Here is a 23,512-nt window from a genome sequence, read left to right as displayed (position 1 = left end):
CGGTTATATTAAGAATGACTTTTAAAACTGTATTCATTGTTATTGGTATATTTAGGTTAGTGCTGTGCTCCATGCTTGTTTTTTTCTATTAGGTTGATGATTATCAGACAAATTGGCTGTCCATATGCTCTTCATATAGCTTGGCATCTTCAGCCCTGTTCCATGTCATGTTGTTGCCTTTTTGTGCCAAAAAACCTTTGTCCTTGACACAGTCTCTGGAGATCTGCATGAAATCACTCTTGCTCAGCCTCATTTCAGTCTTGATTTACAGACTCTGATAACTGATAGCACATGCATTTCATCTTTTAAAAGCGCCTCCACATACGTCTCTCATCTCCCAATGAAAACAATACATTACAGACCTACATACAGCTTAGTTATCAGATGACACAACTATATGAAACCATTTAATCTGTACTGGGTTTGATTTTTTTTATGTATAAATGTAGATTCTTTAAATTTTGTTTTCAAAACTTTCTGATCTGACAACCCTGCTCTGCTCGGCTGCAGATGTTGACATCCACGGCCCAGGCTGGTCTGTATTATTTTGACGAAAGTATGTTCGGAATGTTCAGTGACTCTATAAAAGTCGCTAGCTGTTTAAACTGCACAGCATCATTAACCCCTCTCAGCCACACCGACGTAGTGAAGTAGTAAAACACGAGGGACTACCAGTGGGACCCTACTCTGAGATTAATAGCAATGTGAGCGCTTATAAAGGAATGTGACACAAAATAAGTCATGAGGTGCTATGACACGAAATACAAAGTTATGCAAAACCTAAACAACTTAACATACATCAAACATCCCTCTTACAGAAAGCACAAATCTTATAGATCAGTAAGCTGTACCAGACTGTCACAATAAATAATACTTTTCTGAATTAAAACAGTATTATATCCTATAGTGTAATAAATCAGTAGTGCAATAAGTCATGCTGGCTCAATGCAGGCTCAGTGCTGGCTGAAGAATTCTGGAAAAATCTGGAACTTCGAAACTAAAAGGTTCATTTCGATTCGCCTTGTCAGAGATGTTTGTTTAACACTAAATCTGCTGTTCCCTCTCTAAAACGACTCCAGGCTTTGCGTTTAATTAATAAGCTACTTTACGTCACGGATCCTATCAGGAGGTCCCATCGGCAGTACTTTAAAGGGAGTATTTCTCCTAAATACTACAGTTTAAAAGAATCAGTATTTTGCAATTATACAATATTTAAATATTAAAGAAAACTTTTTTTTGTTTTTTTTTTTGTTTTTTTGCGCAATGGCAACCACTGAATAACACTGTAGGAAACTCTGCACTGGAAAAGTAAAATCAAGTGTTTTTAGTGCTGCAGCATTCCTGTATTTTGTGATCTGGAACTCTGGCAGGAGTAATCGTATATCTTGACTAACTGCTCTGGGGCTTATGCTTTTAGGTCGCTGTGGTAATAAATTCTGGTAATACTGATGCCCACCTGTAGAGCGCAGTTCATCATGCGAACGATATGATCAAACTGCTGGTGGTCCAGGATAGCGCGGTTCTGCTGCACGTGGTGGCTGAGCTCTTCGGTCAGGCACTGGCGTGCTGCTTTGCCTTTCAGGGCCCGAAGAGCCGCAGGGAGTGCCTGAAAGAAACAGCAGCCAAAAAGACATTACTAAAACATACGCTTTTTAAGTGCTCACCATCCACCTAAAGTGTTTCGCTTGTATACGAGCATGCAAAGGGTGCAATCGCTCCAGCTAAATCCAGCCAGTTGACCTCTGACCTATAGTTAAAATTCCAGAACGGTTGTTATTGATGAGATTTTAAGTCTAGACAGAGGCAGCACCCTCCGCTCAGGTTTACTCGGGCTGATGGAGTAGAGGTTGTGTGGAGGTGATGTCTTTACTGGCTCAGAGAAACCATTAAGCTGCAAGCACAACATTTTTACAACTGTAAAGGGATGCAAGCTTGCATTGTATAACCTACAATTTAAACTCAAATGTGTGCAGGTAGCTGGCTACCATTCCAATGCAAACACACGCATGTGATAGCAGGCTCCAATCATCCTCTGTGAACAGATTTCCTTTGCTACAGGTAATCTGCACGGAGTTATTTAGCCTAAAAAATGTTTTAGACAAACAGCAGTCACGGTTAATGTTAGAATAATATTAGTATTAGTGATAAGGGCAGGGAAATTAGAAGAATATGTGTGACTGTTTGTTCACCCCTTTCCTCTTACGTTTGTACGACTTGCAGCTGGAGAGCTTTGCTTATCGTGCTGTGAATGCCATCACTAACGCATGCTAATCTGCATGCTCTCTTTTTCCAGATGTGCAAGTGAATGTGTGAGTTTAATCCTTCTGTCATCACAGAAATGATTGCATCACCTTCTCTGTCTCCAGAGTCTTGTTGTCGAAGATGAAACCGATGCACGTCCGGACCACCTCCAGTCTACGAGCGCTGTTAAAAACCGAGCTGGCCTTGCCCATGATAGACACTGCATAAAAGACAAGAACAGTTAACAATGCATTACAGTGACTTAACTGTGGTTAAGCAGTATTGTTATGCACAACACAAAGAGAAGTGTTTATACTGTAAACCTCTTAACTGTGATGAAAATCACTATTACACACAATCTCAAGTGGCTTATTGCAATTATAACAGGACAAGACACCAGTGTCAATAAGTAACCCCTTTCAAAAAATAATCAAATAGCCCCCTTCAGGATAATACAAGACCCCTGTGCTTCACACCAGGATCCTGATCACCCTTGTCAAGGTTTATTCTGCATTAATCATCAACAGTTCTATATTTTTTTAAATAGCTTAACAAATAAGTAAATCTGAGGTTTACAACCTTTTTTGTCTGCCAATCACATATTTTTTAATAATTATCTGTCTTGAACAAAATTAAACTTAACTTCTGTATCATGCTGACCTTAGCCAATGTTACCCTGTCTGTAAGTGAAGTTTTAAAATATCTTTACATGTTATCTGATAATAATTAGAACAACGCATTTATTCATTTTGATAAAATGAAAGTAATTTGTTAAATGGCATTATGATAACCTTTTTATATGTTTTAAAAAAAATTAAATGTAATAAATTTAAATCATTTTAGTACTGCTCACACACTGCTAGTCAAAAGTTTGAAATATTAAGATTTTTTTTTTTGTCTATGTTTTTGAAAGTCTGCATTTTATTGGTTAAAAATAGTAATATTGTGAAATATTATTACAGTTTAAAATAGAAATGAATAATTTTATTTAGCAGGAATGCATTAAAATACACTAAAGTAACAGTAAACACATATATAATGTTTCTACTGTTTAATATTTCTATTTCAAATACACGCTGTTCTCCCGATCATTTGATTCATCAAAGAATCAAAAAAAAAACAAAAACAATAAGAACCATTATTAGTAACTGAGCACAAATAATTGATCATAACTGAGCACCAAATCAGCATATTAGACTATGTGACACTGAAGATTGGAGTAATGATGCTGAAAATTTAGCTTTGCATCACAGGAATAAATTAGATTTTAAAATATATTTAAAAAGAACAGTTTAATTAATAACAATTTTACAAAATTACAGTTTTACACTATATTTTATCAAATAAATGCAGCATTAGTGTGCATAAGAGGTTTCATTCAAAAACAAAAAAATCTTAATTACTGCAAACTTCTGATCAGTAGTATATGCACCACTATATAATAATATTTTTCGCACTCACCCACAGGTGGTCCAGCAGGCACCACACACTTCCTCTCTGGACGGGTACTAATAGGGGCGGCGTGCTGCTTGGCCAGGCCTTCCCGTATCAACTCCTCCACCCTCTCCTCCTCCAACAAGGGAAAGGGCACCACATGCACCCGCAGGTGTGATCCCTCGGTGGGCCGAGGCACTTTCTGGAAGGCCATGTGGGGGTTTGGGTTCTCCTACAGAAAGCATGTCAAAACAACTGTCTAAATTCAGCATTAAGAGCCACAGCTTAATGGTTTTCCTTGTAAAAACAGGAAAAAGTTCACCATCAGTCATCAAGAGCATAACTCTATGAGCACTACAACCTCCGCTGTGAAAATGTGCTTTTCACAGTCATTCATGCTTTTGTATACTGTGAGTGAAAATTTCCAATACCAGGGATAAACTGAGCAGTATTTGATCCAAAATGGTGACCTGCTTTCACGTGAGTGTACCTCACTTACAAAACATTCATCAAAAGTACTATTCAGTCTTTAAGTGTAAAACTTTTAATAATGAGGGGAAAATTACAGAGTTCACCTTTCAAGAAGCCTAAGTTCTTAATAAAATCCATCAAATGTGACAGGGGAGAACTCTTGGCAAAAACAGAAGGTCAACCAGGAGGACAGAGAAAACATGCATCAAGCGGCGGCCACAAGAGTTCAAGCACCTGAAGGAACTGACATTAGGGAGGGCATCATGTGCTTACGTTTTTGTAAAGTTGCTCGGACAGCTCTCGCAAGCACTTCTGGAATTTGACCAGGTTCTCCTCTTCCTCCTTAAAGCAGTCTACATCTAAGGCCACCAGCTACAGAACAGAAAGAGATCAGTTCAATGAAGGAACCCATGAATCTGTGGTTACAATGTGCACACGAAATCAGCTTTTCCACCTGTAATTGATTTAACACTACCCAGAACAATAGCTGGAATTTCACTCAGCTACACTGAGTCACGCATGTATTATCTTCTTCTTGTGGAATGATGTTACTTAGTAGGAGAGTAAATATTTGCTCTAACAATGATTCGATCCGATTACAGTTGTTTACTGAATCGTGCCATACAGTACATGATGAAATAGTCACACATTTCATTCTGATTCCATCAGATTGTTTTGGTACAATTCATAATTATTTTTACAAATATTCTGAAGACACAAAAAAAGGGCTCTGTTTTAGCGACTAGCCAATTTTCTTGCTGTCTACTGTCTACATGGGCTGCATCCTAACTGAAATAAATCATATAAGACACTGATTTGGAACGCCCTTTATAGGCAGCAACATGAAGAGCAGAGGAGACATGAATCACTGAGGATTATAGAGGCATCTCACTTCGCTTACTCATGCACTACTCTATGCCATTTTGTAGATAAATAGACTCAAATACCCAGAAGAAGTGAAGTTTGTAATATTAGAGGAATGGCACCAGTGTTAGATGCCAAAATAACCTACATATTAGTAAATAGTGCATAGTATATAGTGCGTCATTTGCGACACAACTTATTTATGGTGTTAGCATGTTGCTATGCTAACACTGCAATACTCAGTTAGGATGGGCATTTGTCCAGTTTTAGGTCGAACAGCCTGGTTTTGAAACACTCTGTCAACCTACCAGCGCAGCCTTGAGCCGCACAGTCATTTGTCCTCCTTTTGAGATCATCACTATTTAATACTTTATCCAATGGTGTATAATAAAAAATAAAATTTTGACCATTTTTCTCTATTCCTCCAACAAAATTAGTTCCAAAAAGAGTCACAGCAGAACTGTTGCATCTTCCATGATTCAGTGATCCGTTTATAAAGAACGGTTTATAAAGTCATTTGTTTGATTCCTGAATGAATCAGTTGTTTTGAACAAAACGGCTGAATGAATGAATCAATGATGCATTAATTAAAGGGATACTCCATCCCAAAATGGAACACAAAATTGTGTCTTCGGAACACAATTTAAGATATTTTGGATGAAAACCAGGAGGCTTGAGACTCTCCCATAGACTGCCAAATAAATAACAGTGTCAAGGTCCAGGAAAGTATGAAACGCATCATCAGAATACTCCATCTGCCATCAGTGATTCAATGGTACCTTGACACTGTTATTTACTTGTCAGTCTATGGGACAGTCTCAAGCCTCCCTGTTTTCATCCAAAATATCTTAAATTGTGTTCCAAAGATGAACAAAGCTTTTACAGGTTTGGAACAACATGGGGGTAAGTGATTAATGACAAAATTTTCATTTTGCGGTGGGGTAACCCTTTAAGGTAATGACTTTCCTCCACCTACTGGCATTTTGAGTTGCATACTTAAAACATTTTTTCCAACATTTCATGCTTCTATATTCTATTTAAAACAATCTCATAACATTTAACAATGATCATATTGCCTTAAAAGTGTAAAGTAATGGATTATGTTACTAACTACAATATTTGTGATGTCATTTTGTATCAACAACGGACTACAATTTGTAGCACTGCAGAAATTCATCTCAGTACATTCAGCAGTACACTTTAATCATAAGTTTTTTTTTGTTTTTTTGTTTTTTACAAAAAACACTCTTAAGTTCAACAGACTGAATTAAATATACATTTAAACTAAAACAAATTAATTTTTGCACATAAGTATATTATTTTAAGGTATATAGTATCTGTAATAAGTAGTCTTATATACAGTAGCATACTATTTCTTTTTTTATTTAAGTGTTGTCCTTATTTATGACCAAGACTAGATCTTTTTGAAAGAATGATGACATAACCTGAAATGGCTACCTTTTTTGTCACTGTAACAACAAAAATTCTTATACTTTGGATAGTGTGGATATGCAGCCACTCACAGAAAAGGTGAGATGAACTTATAAATTTAAATGTGTAATATCATACATTCAAAGGGCTGGAAAATGTGCCCTTATAAAGGTAATAAAAATTTGTTTAATTTGATGTTTAATTTGGACATCAATTTAAAGGGGGCCAAATATTCTACTGTAATGGAAAAATTAATTTATGTCACTGCTTGTAGGTTTGGGATTATTTTTCCAGGTTTGATGTTTTTTTTTCCTGCTTTCTCCACCATCTTGGACAGACTGTTTTTTAACAAGTTTGTTGCATTGTATTCTGGGATTGCCTTCCTCACTGCAAGTAGCCAAATGTTTCCTATGTTCACAAACAGCCCTTGCATTTGGAGTGCGCCCATGAATTATCCCTTTCTACACCCCGTGTTGCTTAGTGGGGTCTGATAAAGAAGTACCGCACCTCATCAAACAGATCACAGGCTCTATATGGAGGTCCCCGTTCAGAAACGAATCCCGCGAAGGCCATGCCATCCAACACCTTGGTCAGGAAGTCATTTTCTATCAGGCCCCGCTGGCCCAGGAAGGCAGCCTATCAGGGAAAAGAAGGTCAACGATCAAAGAAAAATCACGGCATCTGCTAAAATTCCACTTCAGACCAGCAGCCAAGTTTCAAATGTTGCAGAGAGATTTTTCTGAACAAAACAACTTCCAGAAGAAACAAAGTCAGACGTCTGTTATCTGCATCACCAGATACATCAAATGAGATGGGCATAAGTGTATTTTAAACAGATCCCCTGCAGGATCAGCCAGTAAATAAAAGAGCATTTGGCAGAAGTTGCTCAGTTTCAAGATGTTAAGCATTCTTGTGCTATAATCTGAGCCATGTGGGGTGCTTTATGAGGGTCGTATTGAGACGTTGCCACAGAGACATCGGCCGACACAAACAAAAACAGGTTGGGGGGTGAAATAACACTTGCAAATACAAGTTTGATACTTTTCATATGGCTCAGTGTGAGGACAATCTGACGGACCAAAGTGTTTTAAACAAAATAACCGTGATACCATCGGCATGAGCACTTACGTTTGCACCGAGGCACTTCAAAGTGAAGCGTGGATGAGGCAAAGCTCAGTGCTTATCTAGCGAGTTCATTGAGATTATTCTTTCATTCTCTGGCTCTGACCCAAACCCAAGGTGTTTATGAAAAGGCAGGTGTTTGTACAAGTGCAAGCTGCCTTGGGTTAAGGTAAGATAAAAGATGCTGTATTTCAAACCAGTCAGAGTTGTTTGTACCGTCTGGCAGTCTATATAACATTACATGAGATTAATATTTCTTAATAATTAAAATTTAACAGTGCCTGAAGGAAATGGAAAAGGAAAAAAATAAAATATGGATTTGCCTGTAATGTCTTGCTTTTTAATTTTGGCCATAGTATACAACTTCATAAGACAAATAGCAGATACATTGTATGTTTACATTTTGGTATTTTCATGGTTTTTCTATCCCTATGCTTGAAAGCGCTAGTTCCTATTCACTGAGTGACTAATGTGTATTTCCTTTTTTGAATAAATTCATACAGGCCTTGAAATAACATGAGGGTAAGTAATGATTTTTGAGAGAAAAGGTCATTAATCTACCACATTTAGAAATACATGTTCAAATACATAAAATATTAGTATCATACTGTATTTCTGCCTACAGACCCCTGCTGAACTGTTACAGGCCTCTCACTGAAAACCCTGGACATAATTAGCAAGAAGATCCTTCTCGAACAGTCATTATGCAAGCACTTGAGTTTACTGGACTGATCTGGCATGATGACAGTAATTGCTCCTAATCGCTCGTGGGCTGATGGGCCTGATTACTTTGCAAATAAGGTTTAACATTAAAAAGCTGCAGATCAGCGCCCCGCTCTCACCTTATGAAAGTGAATCACAGGTTCGGAATGGATGCGAATGAGTTGCAGACAGGACCTGTAGCCCTGGAAGAGTTGTGCAAACAAGCGCAGGAAGACCGCCCTCACCTCCTTATCCTGTCAAAAACAAGAAAGCCAGAATAGAAGCGACTGAGACACATTCCAGATAAATGTATGAGGATGGAATGAGTCAGAGTGAAAATTTTCTCGCCTCAAAATAAACCGTGTTCGTGAAGGGAGTTCGAAATGAACAGATTTTTCAGCCCCCTGAAGACCCAGTAAGAGACTCCCATGTCGACCGCATGAGTGTCAGCCACACATTCCACAAAATTCACATGTAACCTTGCAAGATTGTAAAAGCGAAAATGGACAAACCGGGCTCTTACCAGCAGTTTGAGGTTGGATGGAGCAGAACGTGGGGGTGGGAATGCATTATCTGCTCCTTCCAGATCTGGGTGCAAAACCTGCAGACAAAGAAGGTATTTACAGTGAGGAAATATCCTGCTATCTGAGGGAATGAGACAAATGGTGCATATATAGCTTACGGAATGTCTCCAGTCAGAATCATCTTTCAATGCTATGTAAAAACATCACTTTATCACGGTGCAAGAGGTTATGTATATGTTGAAAGTGCAGATTAGCTACGATTAAAGGCGAAGTGTGAAGAATTTCTACATCACTAGTGAAAGCAAATTGAAATAGCTTATATTTTTCAATAAAATTTAAATGCCAATTCCTCTGGAAACCTGGTGTTGTGGGTTGTTAGCAGGCCATTGACATGTGCTTACTAGAGATCATGATTGTTTATTGACCCAAATCAAAAGACCCCAGTCTCAAGTATCTATGATCTGACTCATATCATTGCTGTCAGGAGAAAAACACATATCTCCAGAAAAAAAAAAAATTCTCAAGAGCATGGAAAAGTTTTATATTTCTCATAAACAACCTTACCAAATGAATAAAAATAATATAATTAGTCCCTTTTGGAATAATACAATTCTATTATTGCACATCTGTTAGACATTTTAATTCGACTAATGATTGTTTGAGAGTTTATTTTTGAATACAATCTGATCTTTCTCTTACTATTTTAGCTCAAAATCAGTTTGAGATATGGGTTCTGGGTGCAGTGCATGAACTACAGTCTATAGTTTAGACAGCCCGACAGCTAAGGAGCTTTTAATATATATTTATGGTTAGGAGTTTCCTCAAATGATAAAGAAGTATTTTACCATATATATATATATATATATATATATATATATATCTATATATATATATATATAATTTTTTTTTTTTCAAATGTTTAAAATAATAATTAAAATAAACATATGCATGCAATGCCTACTTAAATGCAACCCAAGTTGCACACTAAATAAATTACATGACTATAATGTGTGTGTATTTTTTATTTTTTTATTTTTTTTACCATGGACAGTGCTTTTTGAGTATTGTGCAACAGGGGTTCAGGGAGCTGGGAGAGGTGTATACACTCCGGTATTTTAATTGTTCCTCCGTCAAGGTCAGCAATGATCACATCGAGCTGTAAACAGAAACCAAAACCCAATCAGAAATTACCGAATGAGTCATGGAGCAACGTCACCAGAATCTGACCACCTGTTTTACAGCAGATAGAAAAATGTCTTTCTGTAAAGCCTTGGGCTCACCAGCTCTTGGATCTCGCTCTGGAACATGGAGTGCACTCCGATGATAAAGGGCGTAGGCGAGCTCAACACCTCCAGCAGTCGAGATGGGAGGATGGGAATGTAGGGGTAGCTGTGGTCCAAATCAGAGTTAGGAAACCACCAACCATCATCATGTCAAGCAAACAGCAGATGTTAACATCAGACTGTTCTCATTACATACCAAGCACAAAAATAGTGCATACTGTTGAAAAGACTCTAAAAATAGAACGATTTGCAAAATTATACACTTATCATTTCTATAATGGACACATTAATTCAAGTTTATTTTGGTACATTTGAGTTGTCCTAGTTTTTATGCAATGCACTTAGATTGAACTAGATTTGCTAATAATGTAGCTAATGAAATAAGATGCTGTTATCAAGGCAACTGAAGGTCAGTTATTCTGGGAATATCAGTAACAGTCGACGTTGACCCACCTGTACTTAAGAGGAAACATGAGGGACTCTAAGGCACGGCAGGCCTCTCCTAGTCTCTGATAGCTGGAAGAGTGGAACAAAACCTTGTGCTCTGTCAGAACCGCACAGAAGAGACCAAGAACATTCTGGATTCCTGGAACACATGAAAATGACACAAACACACAATTACTCATGAAATTTTTGTTCTGCAAAATTTTGTTCAAATACATTCAAACACCTTTTCTGAAAAAAGATGAGAGGTTATAACTAGGTTTAGTTATTGTCTACAACGTCACAATATGATATTTATCACAATTCACATATCACAATACTCTTACACTGTGATATATCGTAAACCATCATATTTACATTATTAGATTTCGACTGTCATTGCTTAATTTTTTTGTATCATACATTCAAACAAAAAAATAAATAAATAAAAATTACTAAATAAAATTTTTGATTCATTTTATAATTAATATAAAAATCTTGACTGTTAATGTTTAAAAAACTTATTTTTTACTGTTTAAATTTAATAAACGTACACATTTAACGAAATAAAAAATATGACACATATTGAGGACAAGCAAAAGGCAATAATTTTTACTAAACAAAATTAAAGATTAATTTTATAGTGAGTAAAAAAAAAAGAGCTGGAGAAGAGAAAAGTAACAGATCTTTATTGTTACCACTTTACTAAATAAACAAATAAAGATTTTTTTTTTAACTGTTGAAATGTAATAAATGAACAAATTTAATGAAACAATATTGAAACCCAAAAGCCAAATAATTCTCAACATATACATACATATATATATATATATATATATATATATATATATATATATATATATATATATATATATATATATATATATATATATTTCTCTCTCTCTTTTTTTCCTCCAAATAATTGGAATAAAATAGTCGCTCCACCATAGCATAGATGTTCCTTCCAAACATGTTTGCTAACTAGTCCATTAAAAATGTTGCAGGTTAATAATAATCATTTCTTATTATTATATTGCTGCACTCTTAATCTTGTTTTATGGCCTTCTGCTATAATGGACTGTGTTTAGGAGGATTTTTAAACTAATCTACAAGTAAAATAATAAAACCAATATTCTTATTTGGCAAACAGCTGTAAAATAACCAACATAGTTTAGAAGCTGCTGGTTCTTATCGATGCTCAAACTGGGATCTGGAACAATCCGGATTTGTTTCTGCTCTTTTACGTAATTCCATCAGTGCATCTGGTGCTAAATCAACACCAAGAATGCATGCAAATAAACAACACTATCAGCCGGTGTGATTCATTTGCATATCTGTCTTTATCACGATGATGCAAAAAAGCCTAAAGAATGGCAAATATGTAATGGGGACATAAATTATACAGCAAACTCCTCAACGGGAGTCAGAGAAGAGAGCGAGAGATAAAAGTTTACAGTTCCTGTTTTTGTTTGTCGTCAACATACCACTGAGGCTATTAATCACGCGCTCGGCAGAAACAGAGACAGCCAGCTATTAACAGACGTATCCGCAGCGCTGCTGGGGTCAATGTTTCCATTATGTCCGTGTCAAACTCTGATATGTACCAATAAACAGGAACAAGATATGAAAATTCACACTGACTGTCCTGTTGACCAAATACCTGAAAACAATGAGCAAAGAGAGGATGAAATGTTTAGGAACTTGAAGTCAATTGCATACTTGTCATTCCATTCGACCCATGATAGAAATGCAGTAAGTCATTGTAAATGTGTGACATGAATCATCACGGTCTGAGTGGTTTCTAGCATTTGCCAGGGTCCTACAGGAATGACAAGGTGCTCATAAACGTTCCTTGGAACCTCAGTGTTGTCTTCTGCCCCCAAAATAAAATAACACATTCCATAATCTTGTTTGCGAGGCATCCAGTAAAACTCTTCCTGACCTTGTGACATTCACTTATCTTTTGGAACGGCTACACATTTCTGACCCATGCACAGAAAGGGACAGAAAAAGCTGTGACAGAAACTTTTCCAGAACGTTTGCATCAAGTGGTGATATTTAAATCAATCTTTTTTTTTTTTACCTTCACAAAGGCAACTTTCTAACCTCTATTCCCTTTCATTGATTTTTTTTCTATTTATTTAATATAGGGCTGTTACCCATCAAATGAAATCAGCTAAATCCATCTTTGCACTGCAGAGGTGGCACAAAAACTGCATGTGAAGTGGCATTTAGATATAGTTATACAGACTGTAAACAACTGCATATATAATGTTATAATATATATATATATATATATATATATATATTGAATATACACTGGGTAACAGTTTTACAGTGCAAAAATATGAAAGGTTGGAAGAAATGAAATTATATTTTAAAACAGGAAACTAAAACCGCCAGTAGGTGGCAACAAGTCACTGTCCTACTGAATGAATCATTGATTGATTGATTGATTGATTCATTCATTCATTCATTCAACCAATTTGTTCAAAATGGCTGACACTGTATCAGTGACTTGATTCATTAAAAAATACAGAATTATTCAAGAACGAAAGACCACTGTGTTGATCAGAGATCAACAATTAATTTTTTTAATTATATGTCTGTGGATAAAGTATAAAATATGATCTTAAAATGTAGACAAATGAGCATCTGGCTTAATGGAAATGTTATTTAAAGGGATAGTTCACCCAAAAATAAACATTTGGTCACCATTTACTACTATCATTTACTTAGCGTCTAAATCTGTATGAATTTCTTTCAGCTGTTGATATTTTGAGGAACGATGGTAACCAAACAGTTGACGGTAGCCATTGACTTACACTTTTTTTTTCTCTCCATACTATGGAAGTCAATGGTTACCGTCAAACGTTTAGTTACCAACATTCTTTTTGAATTTGAACTTAATGGTGAATAAATGATGATAAAATTTGAATTTTTTGGGTGTACTTTCCCTTTAAATAACATGTCCATGAAACCGCTGCAGCCTTGAGTCAGAAGCTCATTTGTTTACCTATAATTTCTATTTTGTACTTTATACAAAGGTATGAATAAAATAAATAAATAGATTAAAACAACACAGATGGTCATAGAGACAGGCCCTATCTTCAGGCCTCACTCTGAGACAAAGGAAATGTGACGATGATGTCCATTTACAGGCTGCAAGAGGAAACAAGCAACTATATGTTGACAGACAAGTGTTCCTGTTTTCTTTTGATGCTTCTGTAGAGCACCTGAAGCTGAGTGTGATGTTCAAGATCTTATTGCCACATAATGGATGAAACAAGTGAATGGCACTCAGGAACAGCATTTGAGAACACAGCTTTTTACAGGTCACTAATGTTGACGTAACCCATCTGAAAGTACAGTCTAACCAAGGATGAGCTCTGAGCCAGATAGGCCTGATGATTGATAAATCTGTTGCTGATTCACAGAGGAGAACAATGGAGAGGAGGGAGAGCGTAAATTATACAAAGAAGTTCAAGAGGACATTTTTATTAGCTCATGTAGGTCGGCATGTTGCTGGGATATTACAGGCTTGGGTAATCTTAAGATCAGTCCCAGCAGTACCATGTATCTGGGAGGATGAGACACTGACATGATGCTCTTATCAGAGACCATGCACACAGAGTGGTATTTGGGATGGGGTTTTTTCCTCTGTTGGGTCAAAGACTATGGTTGCCTTACAAACCCACTTGTGAACTTTCCAGTGCAGGACAAAGAGCAGGTACTAATGATCTTGACAGGCATCCAGGAAGATTGGTTTGTTTCTCACTGAACCTCTTGAGACATCTTGGAAAGCAAGAGTTTTTTTTGCTTGAATGTAATTTGAGAAAAAGCTGAATTTCCAGTAAAACTGATAATCGTTTATTATATACATAAGTATATATTTAAATATTAAACATACAGTGTCATTTGAAAGTTTGAGATCATTAAGTTTTTGTTTTTTTAAATAAATGAATACTTTTATTCAGCAAAGATGCATTAAATTGATCAAAAGTGACAGTAAAGACATCTGTTTTTCTAATTTTTATTTCAAACAAATGGTGTTCTTGTGAACTTTCTACTCACAGAAGAATCCTGAAAATCACTGTTTCTACAAAAAATTAAGCAGCAAAACTGTTATCAACATTGATAATAATAAGAAATGATTTTTGAGCAGCAAATCAGCATTTTAGACTGATTTCTGAAGGATCATGTGGCACTGAAGTAATGATGCTGAAACCTCAGCTTTGCATCACAAGAATAAATTTAATAAAAATATTAAAACAGAAAAAGTTATTTTAAACAGTAATAATATTTCACAATATTACTATTTTACAGTATTTTGGTATAAAAATCTTAATGACCACAAATGTTTGAATGGTGGTGCATGTACAATATGTAATATATATATATATAATATATATATATATATATATATATATATATATATATATATATATATATATATATATATATATATATATATATATATATATATATATATAGCTAATAAGCTCTCTCTCTCTCTCTCTCTCTCTCTCTCTCTCTCTCTCTCTATATATATATATATATATATATACAGTATATTAAGGCTATGAGAATTGACAGATTGGAATTTTTCTTAATTATCGCAAATGAAAAAAAAAAAAATGTCAAAATGCAAAAAAAATTCTTAATGGCCCAAAAAAGGATCTTTCTTAATTTTCTTCACTTGATTCCTTTTTCCTGTTTGGGGCAGATTTTGTAGTGAAATATGATCTTGACAGGCTTAGTAAGATTCACCCTTTAAGATGACAAGGCGACCGTTGCTCATATCAAAGCTCTCAGAGAGACGGCCATGTGATCAAGGAAAAAGCCCACACTGCTTTAAGGGTCATCAGGTTCATAAAGAGACGCTGAAGGCTTTGTTTAGCAAGAGTGTCATTAATCAGAGATCTACATAAATCCGTAAAAAAAAGAAAAACCTCAGTGAACTGTAATGAAAAACTCCACATTAGCCCACATCTAAGTTGAATAGTTCAAGTCAAATTCTGGCCAAAATAAATCATGAACAGTCTTAAAAATAGTGCACAGTATAATTACAACACAGATAATATTATATGACATGAAACGGGTGAAACGGGGAAAAAGGTGAAACTACTTTCACAAGTTGCACAATACAAGGTGAAGAAAACACTGAATGCCGAATCAAATACTCTGACTTGATTTGACAGATTTAGAACATGTGCTCTGTTTGTTCAATTTGAAAAATCTAATCTTACATTCTGACAAAAGGCCTTAAGGACATTAATGTGGTGTTAATTAGTCTAAGACTGATTTGCAGCTGGACGGTAGTACGACATAATGCATCTGTTACAAAATGGTGCGTGCACATCTGTCCAAATGCTTTGTGTTGTGCTCCAGCTGAACACGCGCACCATTAGCACATTCCTCTGCAGGTCACTACTTAAGGTTGCCATGCAACACCATTCATAATAAGCAAATTATTTTCATCTCGCTAAATAAAAACTGTATATGTCTTGAAACTTTTTGTCTTTGTGTTTCAAAATCTGACACATTTGACTGATCACTCTACCCTTTCAAAACCATCTGTGCGTTGTAGGTTGTGAAAGCCTGCTGAGTGGAAAGAGTAGTTTTGGTGTACTTCTGCATACAGAACGAAAAGTGCAGCCAATGTGACTCAATCAGAGCACAGCTACATCAAGTAATATGCAGGAAAATTGACATTTTTCATACAAGAACAAAAAACAAATCTATTAACATGTCGTCACATACTTCATACTTTTAACTGAATACAAATGTTTCAATTAGCGATTATATTATCAGCATATCAATTTAAGTCAAAGAGTTGAACTGAAAAAGGAACACGAATGTCAGATTTATTTTTTATTTTTGTATTTGGCGTGTCTCATGTTTGATTTTATGATTGAAATAAACTGCACACGTTTGTGTAATGCTGGTGATCATGTTCTCCAGCATGATTTGAGAATGATCTAAAATGCAGGTTGTTTTTAATGGAAGCAAAAATATCTGACGGTCTGTACAAAGAGTTCACAACTTCACAAAATTACTTGATTTTACAACAACATCAGGTTTTTGTGGTGTAGTTTTATGGAACATGAAGAATAAAAAATATATATATTGGCACTTTTATTCTGTAATTCAGGCTTTTTTTCTCAAAATTGAGATATAAACTTAGAATTCTACAATTATTTCTCACGTGTTTACTTCTCACAATGCTGTTTCCCCCCCCCCACAAAATAAACAACAATAAAAAAGGTATTGCAACATTTTATCTCAATTCTGACATTTCTTCTCAAAATCGCTAGTCACAATTACCTTTTTTGTACCCTGTTATCCCATTTTGTGTGTGTGTGTGAGAGTGTGTGTGTGTGTGTGTATATATATATATATACACACACACATATATATATATATATATATATATATATATATATATATATATATATATATATATATATATATATATATATATATATATATACACACACACACACACACACACACACACACACATACATACAAACAGTCCACTGTTAATATATATGTAACAGCATATATATAACATCAGGCAGGTTTGTAGTTGTAATTGAGTTGTCTAGAAATTTTACAGAAAAATGTTACAATTGCCCCTGTTCTCATCTATTATTCTCATACGAGTCCTCTTTACAAAAACATGTTTACAGGAAATGACATTAAACTGAACTATAAAGGACAGGAGATGTCTGCATAAATATGGAAAAGATAAAAAAAAAAAAGTCTAGTTAAGAGCTGGCATGGAAGAAGAATACTGCACAATATTCACTGTATACAGTTGACTACTGGCCGAGCCCTAATAAAAGTCAAAGACACCCACCTAACTGCTGGAAGAGGAGCGCTACACTTTTACCGCTGACTGGCAGAGTGTCATTGAGTGGGGTCTGGATGAGCTGCCGGTCCCCCGCTCCCAGTGAAAAGAGCTTCTGAAAACATCAACACAAACTTTCAGGTTTGGACAAATGTGCATAAGATCAATACATTAACAGTGAATACAAAATAATAGCTCGGAACTACACAAAAAGCACAACTCACAACTGAGGCTGAAGCATTCTAAAAAAAATTTTAATTTTTTTAATTAATTTGATCATGTTTCACTGACAATCACTTAAAATGTTATTAAGGTTTTATGTTTCTACATTAACACTTTATTTTAAAGGGGTCATATGATGTTGCTAAAAGAACATTATTTTGTGTAGTTGGTGCAATTAAATGTGTTTGTGGTTTAAGGTCCCAAAAACATTATTTTCCACATACTGTACATTATTGTTGCTCCTTTATGCCCCGCTTTCTGAAATGCGTCGATTTTTACAAAGCTCATTGTAGCGAGGTGTATGCTGATTGGCCAGCTATTCAGTGCGTTTGATTGGCCGAATACCTCAAGCGTGTGACGGAAATGTTACATCCCCTTAACATACTGTGATGCCGTGTGTCCCGGCGTGATGAGACAAAACCAATGAAACCCATTATAAACGAGGCATTTGTTGTATCCAGCGGGGACATAATTACTGATTATAATGACTTAAACTGTCTTTTTATGCGTTTCTTTGCGTATCGCGCCGCGTAAACATAACACCATGTCTGGAGAAACGACAAACAACAAGCTCTACTCTACACTGCTCAAAACTCGCGTTTGAATCATCAGTGGCAAATTCTTTAAATATGTAAACGTACAGTACTTACAGACTGTGAATCAGAAGTGCCAGACTGTCCTTGCAAAGTTGGAAGTGCCCCACTTTATAGAAACAGACAACGAAATTGTAGGCTATTCTTACAGGAAACAGTCCTCGTCCTCCGCAAAATGCGCTGCACTCATCTGAATATTTGGGTTGAGCTGTTCTGGAACAGTGTTGTAAATACAACTTAACCACTGATTTCTAGTCATGTAGTCTTTTGGAAGGCCAAACAAAGTAGCTTCGCTTTCACAACGAAACACACAGCGTCTCCACGACATGGCAGCGGCAGCAACAGCGAGAATAAAAGTTATGCCTTCTTTCTTTGCGTGAACATTTGGGCGGCGTTATGCAAATCTTCCCACATAGTGACGTAGACATGTGGGGGTGTGTTAGAATGAGCCATTTTAGGTAGGAGTGTATGACTCTTGACTTTTATAAAGAATATCTCTTTGGATTTGAGACTTTAGTCTTAACAGATCTTCTTTATGCACCAACAGCTTGTAACTCTCCAAAGAGAAAGGAAAAACTGAAATCACATCACATGACCCCTTTAAGGCCCAATTCTTACTATTAACTAGTCGCTTACTAGAATGCATATTCCTCGCATATTGGCTGTTTATTAGTACTTATAAAGCACATACCCCATTCCTAAACCTAACCTAACATCCATCTTACTAACTATTAATAAGTAGCAAATTAGAAGTTTATTGGGGCAAAAGTCATGATTGAATGTTAGCTAATATTGAAAACTGATCCCTGAACTAAAGTGTGACCGTTAAAAAAAGAGTGACACTAAAAAAAAATTTATTTGTAAAAACACTCCAAATAAATGACACTCAAAACTCATTAACCTGGAAAATTTAATGAGGCTGAGCACTAAATAAAGTTTGATTTGCGAATTATGGGCACTCAAATCTTAATGTGCTGGTAACTGTAATGAGCTCTTAAATAACCTGTTCTTGCTGCTCAGTCTCCAAAATTGGGTGAACTGAGAAGTTAAATGATCAGTTAAATGACTAATTTTATATATTTTATATAAACAGTACATTTGAATTTTACATAATATGCTTTCATGTTATACAGTATATACATACACCCTCTGGAAGTGATAGAACAAGTGGACAGCTCTCTATATTTTAGCAGGTTTAGTTTTTTTTTTAGATCTTGGCTCTTGTATTGTAAGAAACAGCAGACGTGCATTAAACAGAGCCAATAAGATGCACATGGACTGTTTCATGAACATTTGCTCGCTGGAGTCTCATGACACATTCCAAGCGGATGGAGTTAGACTCACACTGAAAGATGAATATATACCTCTCCTGAGGTCTGTTTATAACTCACACCCTGTTTGATCACCATGATGCCACAATCCAGCTGGGAAAAATAATGGTTTCTGGAGGAATGTTTAAATGTATTGGTGAATTACATCAAAAACAACATGATTTCAACACGAGAGCCTGCAAAACTCTGCAGTCTGCATTAATGTATTTCCCTTGAAACCAATTTCTAGATCGTTTAACAACATCTATCTGTTGATTTATTCATTTAGCTTGATTTATATGAGAGCAGTGTACAATAAAGAGTGGATTTAGAAACTGTGTTTAAAGAGTAAACATACATTTTAGGGATAAATCTGCTGTTTTAGGAGAATCAGATACCAAAAAGAAAAACGAGACACAAAGGTGAAGAACTGCGGTGCTCAAACCAAAACATGAGAGCTACATTTAGTAATATTTTGGCTCTAAACAAAACAACGGGCTTCTCTCACTGACCCCTAAAGCCCTTTCTACCTCTCGGGAGTCTCCAGAAGAAAACATAACGCAATATGAGACACCCTGCTTTCCTCAAGGTACACAGGTACACATATGAACCCTGGCTAACCCTCTGTGTGCTCGAGTATCCACAGGGGTCAGGGTTCGAGACAGATGAGGAATTCTTTGGTTAAGTAATGTCTGACCTGGGAACCTCCACCCAATGGGACCAAGCATGTGAAGAGGTTTGCCACCAGCCCTTCCAGAGGGAAGCTCAGACTGTCAATGTACACGGTGTAGATCAGACCCAAGCAGCCCTAAGAGAGAAGAAAAAAAAGAAAAAAACAATAAGCTAGCCCATGACAAACAAACACATGTAAAACACTTCTGGACACAAAATCAGAGTCAATGTGAGAGGTGCAACAATACTGGTGTTGACCTAACAACTTGTTTCCACTGCTATACAGTAGTTGCTAGAATGTTCTGGGTGAATGTTGTGGTGTTGCTATACTGTTCTGGGTGATTTAGGGTTTTCTAGGTGGTTTCTAGGGTGTTGCTAGTGTTGTTGGGGTGTTGCTACAATGTTCTGGGTGATATTAAGGTTTTCTGAGTGTTTCCTAGAGTGTTGCTAGTGTTATGTGTGCTTGCTAGGGTGTTGCAAATGTTACAGTATGTGTGGTTGCTATGGTGCTGCTAGTGTTGTGGGTGGTTGCTCGGTTGTTGCTATAGTGTCATAGGTGATTTTTAAGGTTTTCTGAGTGGTTTCTAGGGTGTTGCTACAGTGTTCTGTATGGTTGCTAGGGTGTTGCTACAGTGTTCTATGTGATTTTTAAGGATTTCTGAGTGTTTTTAGGGTGTTGCAAGTGTTATGAGTGGTTTCTAAGGTGTTGTTAGTGTGATGTGTTGTGGCTATGGTGTTGCTGGTTTTGTGAGTGATCTCTAGGGTGTTGCTACAGTGTTCTATATGGTTGCTAGGGTGTTGCTATAGTGTTCTATGTGATTTTTAAAGATTTTATAGTGTTCAATGTTATGAGTTTTTCTAAGGCTTTGTTAGTGTGATGTTGTGGCTATGGTTTGGTTTTGGAGTGTTGCTAGTGTTGCTGTGTTCTATATGTTGCTATGGTGTTGCTAGTGTTCTATGTGGGATTTCTGAGTGTTTTTAGGTTGTTGCAAGTGTTATGAGTGGTTTCTAAGGTGTTGTAGTGTGATGTTTTTAAGGTTTTGTGAGTGATTTCTAGGGTGTTGCTACAGTGTTCTATATGTATGGTTGCTAGGTTCTATGTGTTGCTTACAGTTTATTCTATGTGATTTCTAAGGATTTCTGAAGTGTTTTTTAGGGTGTTGCAAGTGTTATGAGTGGTTTCTAGGGTGTTGTTAGTTGTGGTGGGTGGTGTGTTGTTGGCTATGGTGTTAGCTTTTTTTTCTGAGTGGTTTCTATGGTGTTGCTACAGTGTTCTGTATGGTTGCTAGGGTGTTGCTATAGTGTTCTATGTGATTTTTAAAGATTTTATAGTGTTCTATGTGATTTTTAAGGTTTTTAAGTGGTTTCTAGGGTGTTGCTAGTTTTATGTGTGGTTGCTATGGTGCTGCTAGTGTTGAGGGTGGTTGCTAGGGTGTTGCTTGATCTATCTATCTATCTGGCAGGGCATAAATGTGCCCTCTTAAATGGGTACAATGATAAACTAAGGGATATGGTCTGTGACCATAAACATTTGTTTTTTCACCAAGCAATACAGCTCAACTAACTTATTCCCAGGCATAGCTCATGCCAAATTCATGAATGTAGGCCAAAAGTACAAAACACTGAGACAGGGAGTCTGCATAAAACTTTAAATGAGAGGATTTCCTGCTTTTGAGCTCCTGTGATATTCCTCTCTGTCTCTGTAATCCCTGTTTTTATTCCATTAGCAGACATAAATCTGTGACCTTAATTATTTAAAAGCTGACGATCAATATCATTCTCAACCCAGTGATGGTTTTAATTATCCTAAATCCAACTACAGCTCATGCATGAAAATTCCTAGTTACGTACAGGTGATTCACATCAAAAATGTGAGTAAAATTGGATTTTGCTTAAAAACTAAAGCTACTGGTCACTTAGAAAATGGATGATACTGCATGATATGCTAAATAACAGCTCAGTCACTAGCTGGCTGCTCTCTTCTGTATCTTAAGTTTTAATGTGTTTTAATTACACATTCCTTACATCACTAAAATATATTAGGAACATTTTTTTTTTTTTTTGAGAGTTTTACAGAGAGACTACATAAAATGCAATGGACAAACAGATGGACAGAGAGACAGATTTTTGATTACTCTAAATATTTCCGGGTAATCCAGCCTTGAGACGAGAATCAAACTTTTGGGTGCAAAGATTTGAGCTGGCTGAATCAAACCATCCTCCTCCTCTTCCTCATCCACATCCTCAGCTCCATCACCATCTGTCTCCAGCGTCTTTGAGCCCTAAAACAGAAAACAATCAAAAATAATTTTAAAAGTCTGGAATAAATCAAATTCCATGCGGCTGAGGTACTCTTCAAATTGGTGGACAAGTACAGCGCAATCATATGAGATAAAGCCTGGATGTGATTCTGGAAGAACCAGCATCTGGGTCAGATTCAGTCATGATGTATTTGAATTAAAACAGACTCTAATCAGCTTGTTTGTAATCAGTCTTTATAACAAACCCCTAACAACAGGGATGTGTGGTGGGCTTCTGACATTAGGAGTTTGAGATTTTTCATGGACAGTGTAAAATATTAAATATGTTATATCAGGTTTATATTTACACAGATTTTGGGTTAAAGTGCCCCAATTATAGATTTTTGAAAATTACCTTTCATGCACGGTGTAACTCAGCTCTAAGTGAATGAAAACATCCTGCAAAGTTTTAAATCTGAAAGTGCACCGAGTATAAAGTCATTGTCTCTCAAAAGAAAGAGTTGACTCTGATTCATTGAAACAAGTCATTTTTAGAACGAATCCCAAGCCGTTTCATGTTGAGGTCAACATTAGCATAGTGCCCGCCCACTTGTTGGTCTTTCCACTTTAGTCTGAATGAAAATGCAAATTCATTGTTTGCCACTAAGGGCTGCTTTTGGAGCAAAATAGCTGTGGTAAAAATGTGCTCACAAACTGCTTTATCAGGCATTACAGGCATGATGGAATGAAAATGAGAACAATCGGAGCAATCACCGCAGATTTTAGGGGTTGAGTGAATTGTTTGGGAGTCATTGAGCAAGTAAGGTAAAAATAAATGCATATTATAAGACAATAAAAGTATTTTTGACCTTCCATGCATGTCAACCTGTTGTTGGAGACTCCCAAAACCAAAATATGGACCTTTCATTACCCATAATAGGAGCACTTTAAAGGCATTCACTTTAGTTAGTTAAGAGCAGCAGTGGCACAAACCTTACAAAATTGGTTAAAAACCTTACATAACTTTGTTTTAATAAATTTGTTACTCACTGTAGGCAATATAATTTAAATCTCTAGATAAAAAATTAAAATAAAGATAATTAAGATGAATAAAATCACACGCG

General features: G+C 36.2%; 1 protein-coding gene across 2 annotated transcripts in view; it reads right to left on the bottom strand.

Annotated features, from left to right (window-relative positions):
• LOC109061746 (myotubularin-related protein 13-like) overlaps positions 1–23,512 on the bottom strand; it is a 132,483-nt gene that overhangs the window by 54,547 nt on the left and 54,424 nt on the right. For both annotated transcript variants that reach the window (XM_042728612.1, XM_042728613.1), the window contains exons 4-16: positions 22,284–22,430; positions 20,174–20,284; positions 17,361–17,466; positions 10,526–10,658; positions 10,070–10,178; positions 9,832–9,945; positions 8,789–8,866; positions 8,406–8,519; positions 6,949–7,077; positions 4,420–4,518; positions 3,703–3,907; positions 2,352–2,461; positions 1,457–1,606 (exon numbers count right to left, since the gene is read on the bottom strand). In XM_042728612.1, the coding sequence (XP_042584546.1) occupies positions 1,457–1,606; positions 2,352–2,461; positions 3,703–3,907; positions 4,420–4,518; positions 6,949–7,077; positions 8,406–8,519; positions 8,789–8,866; positions 9,832–9,945; positions 10,070–10,178; positions 10,526–10,658; positions 17,361–17,466; positions 20,174–20,284; positions 22,284–22,430 (1,605 nt within the window). The remainder of the gene's footprint in view (positions 1–1,456; positions 1,607–2,351; positions 2,462–3,702; positions 3,908–4,419; positions 4,519–6,948; positions 7,078–8,405; positions 8,520–8,788; positions 8,867–9,831; positions 9,946–10,069; positions 10,179–10,525; positions 10,659–17,360; positions 17,467–20,173; positions 20,285–22,283; positions 22,431–23,512) is intronic.

Source organism: Cyprinus carpio, chromosome B7 (genome assembly GCF_018340385.1).
Source record: "Cyprinus carpio isolate SPL01 chromosome B7, ASM1834038v1, whole genome shotgun sequence".
In the NCBI taxonomy this organism is placed as follows: domain Eukaryota; kingdom Metazoa; phylum Chordata; class Actinopteri; order Cypriniformes; family Cyprinidae; genus Cyprinus; species Cyprinus carpio.
Note: the sequence above shows the minus strand (reverse complement) of the source record. Positions and strands in the feature narration are given on the sequence as shown.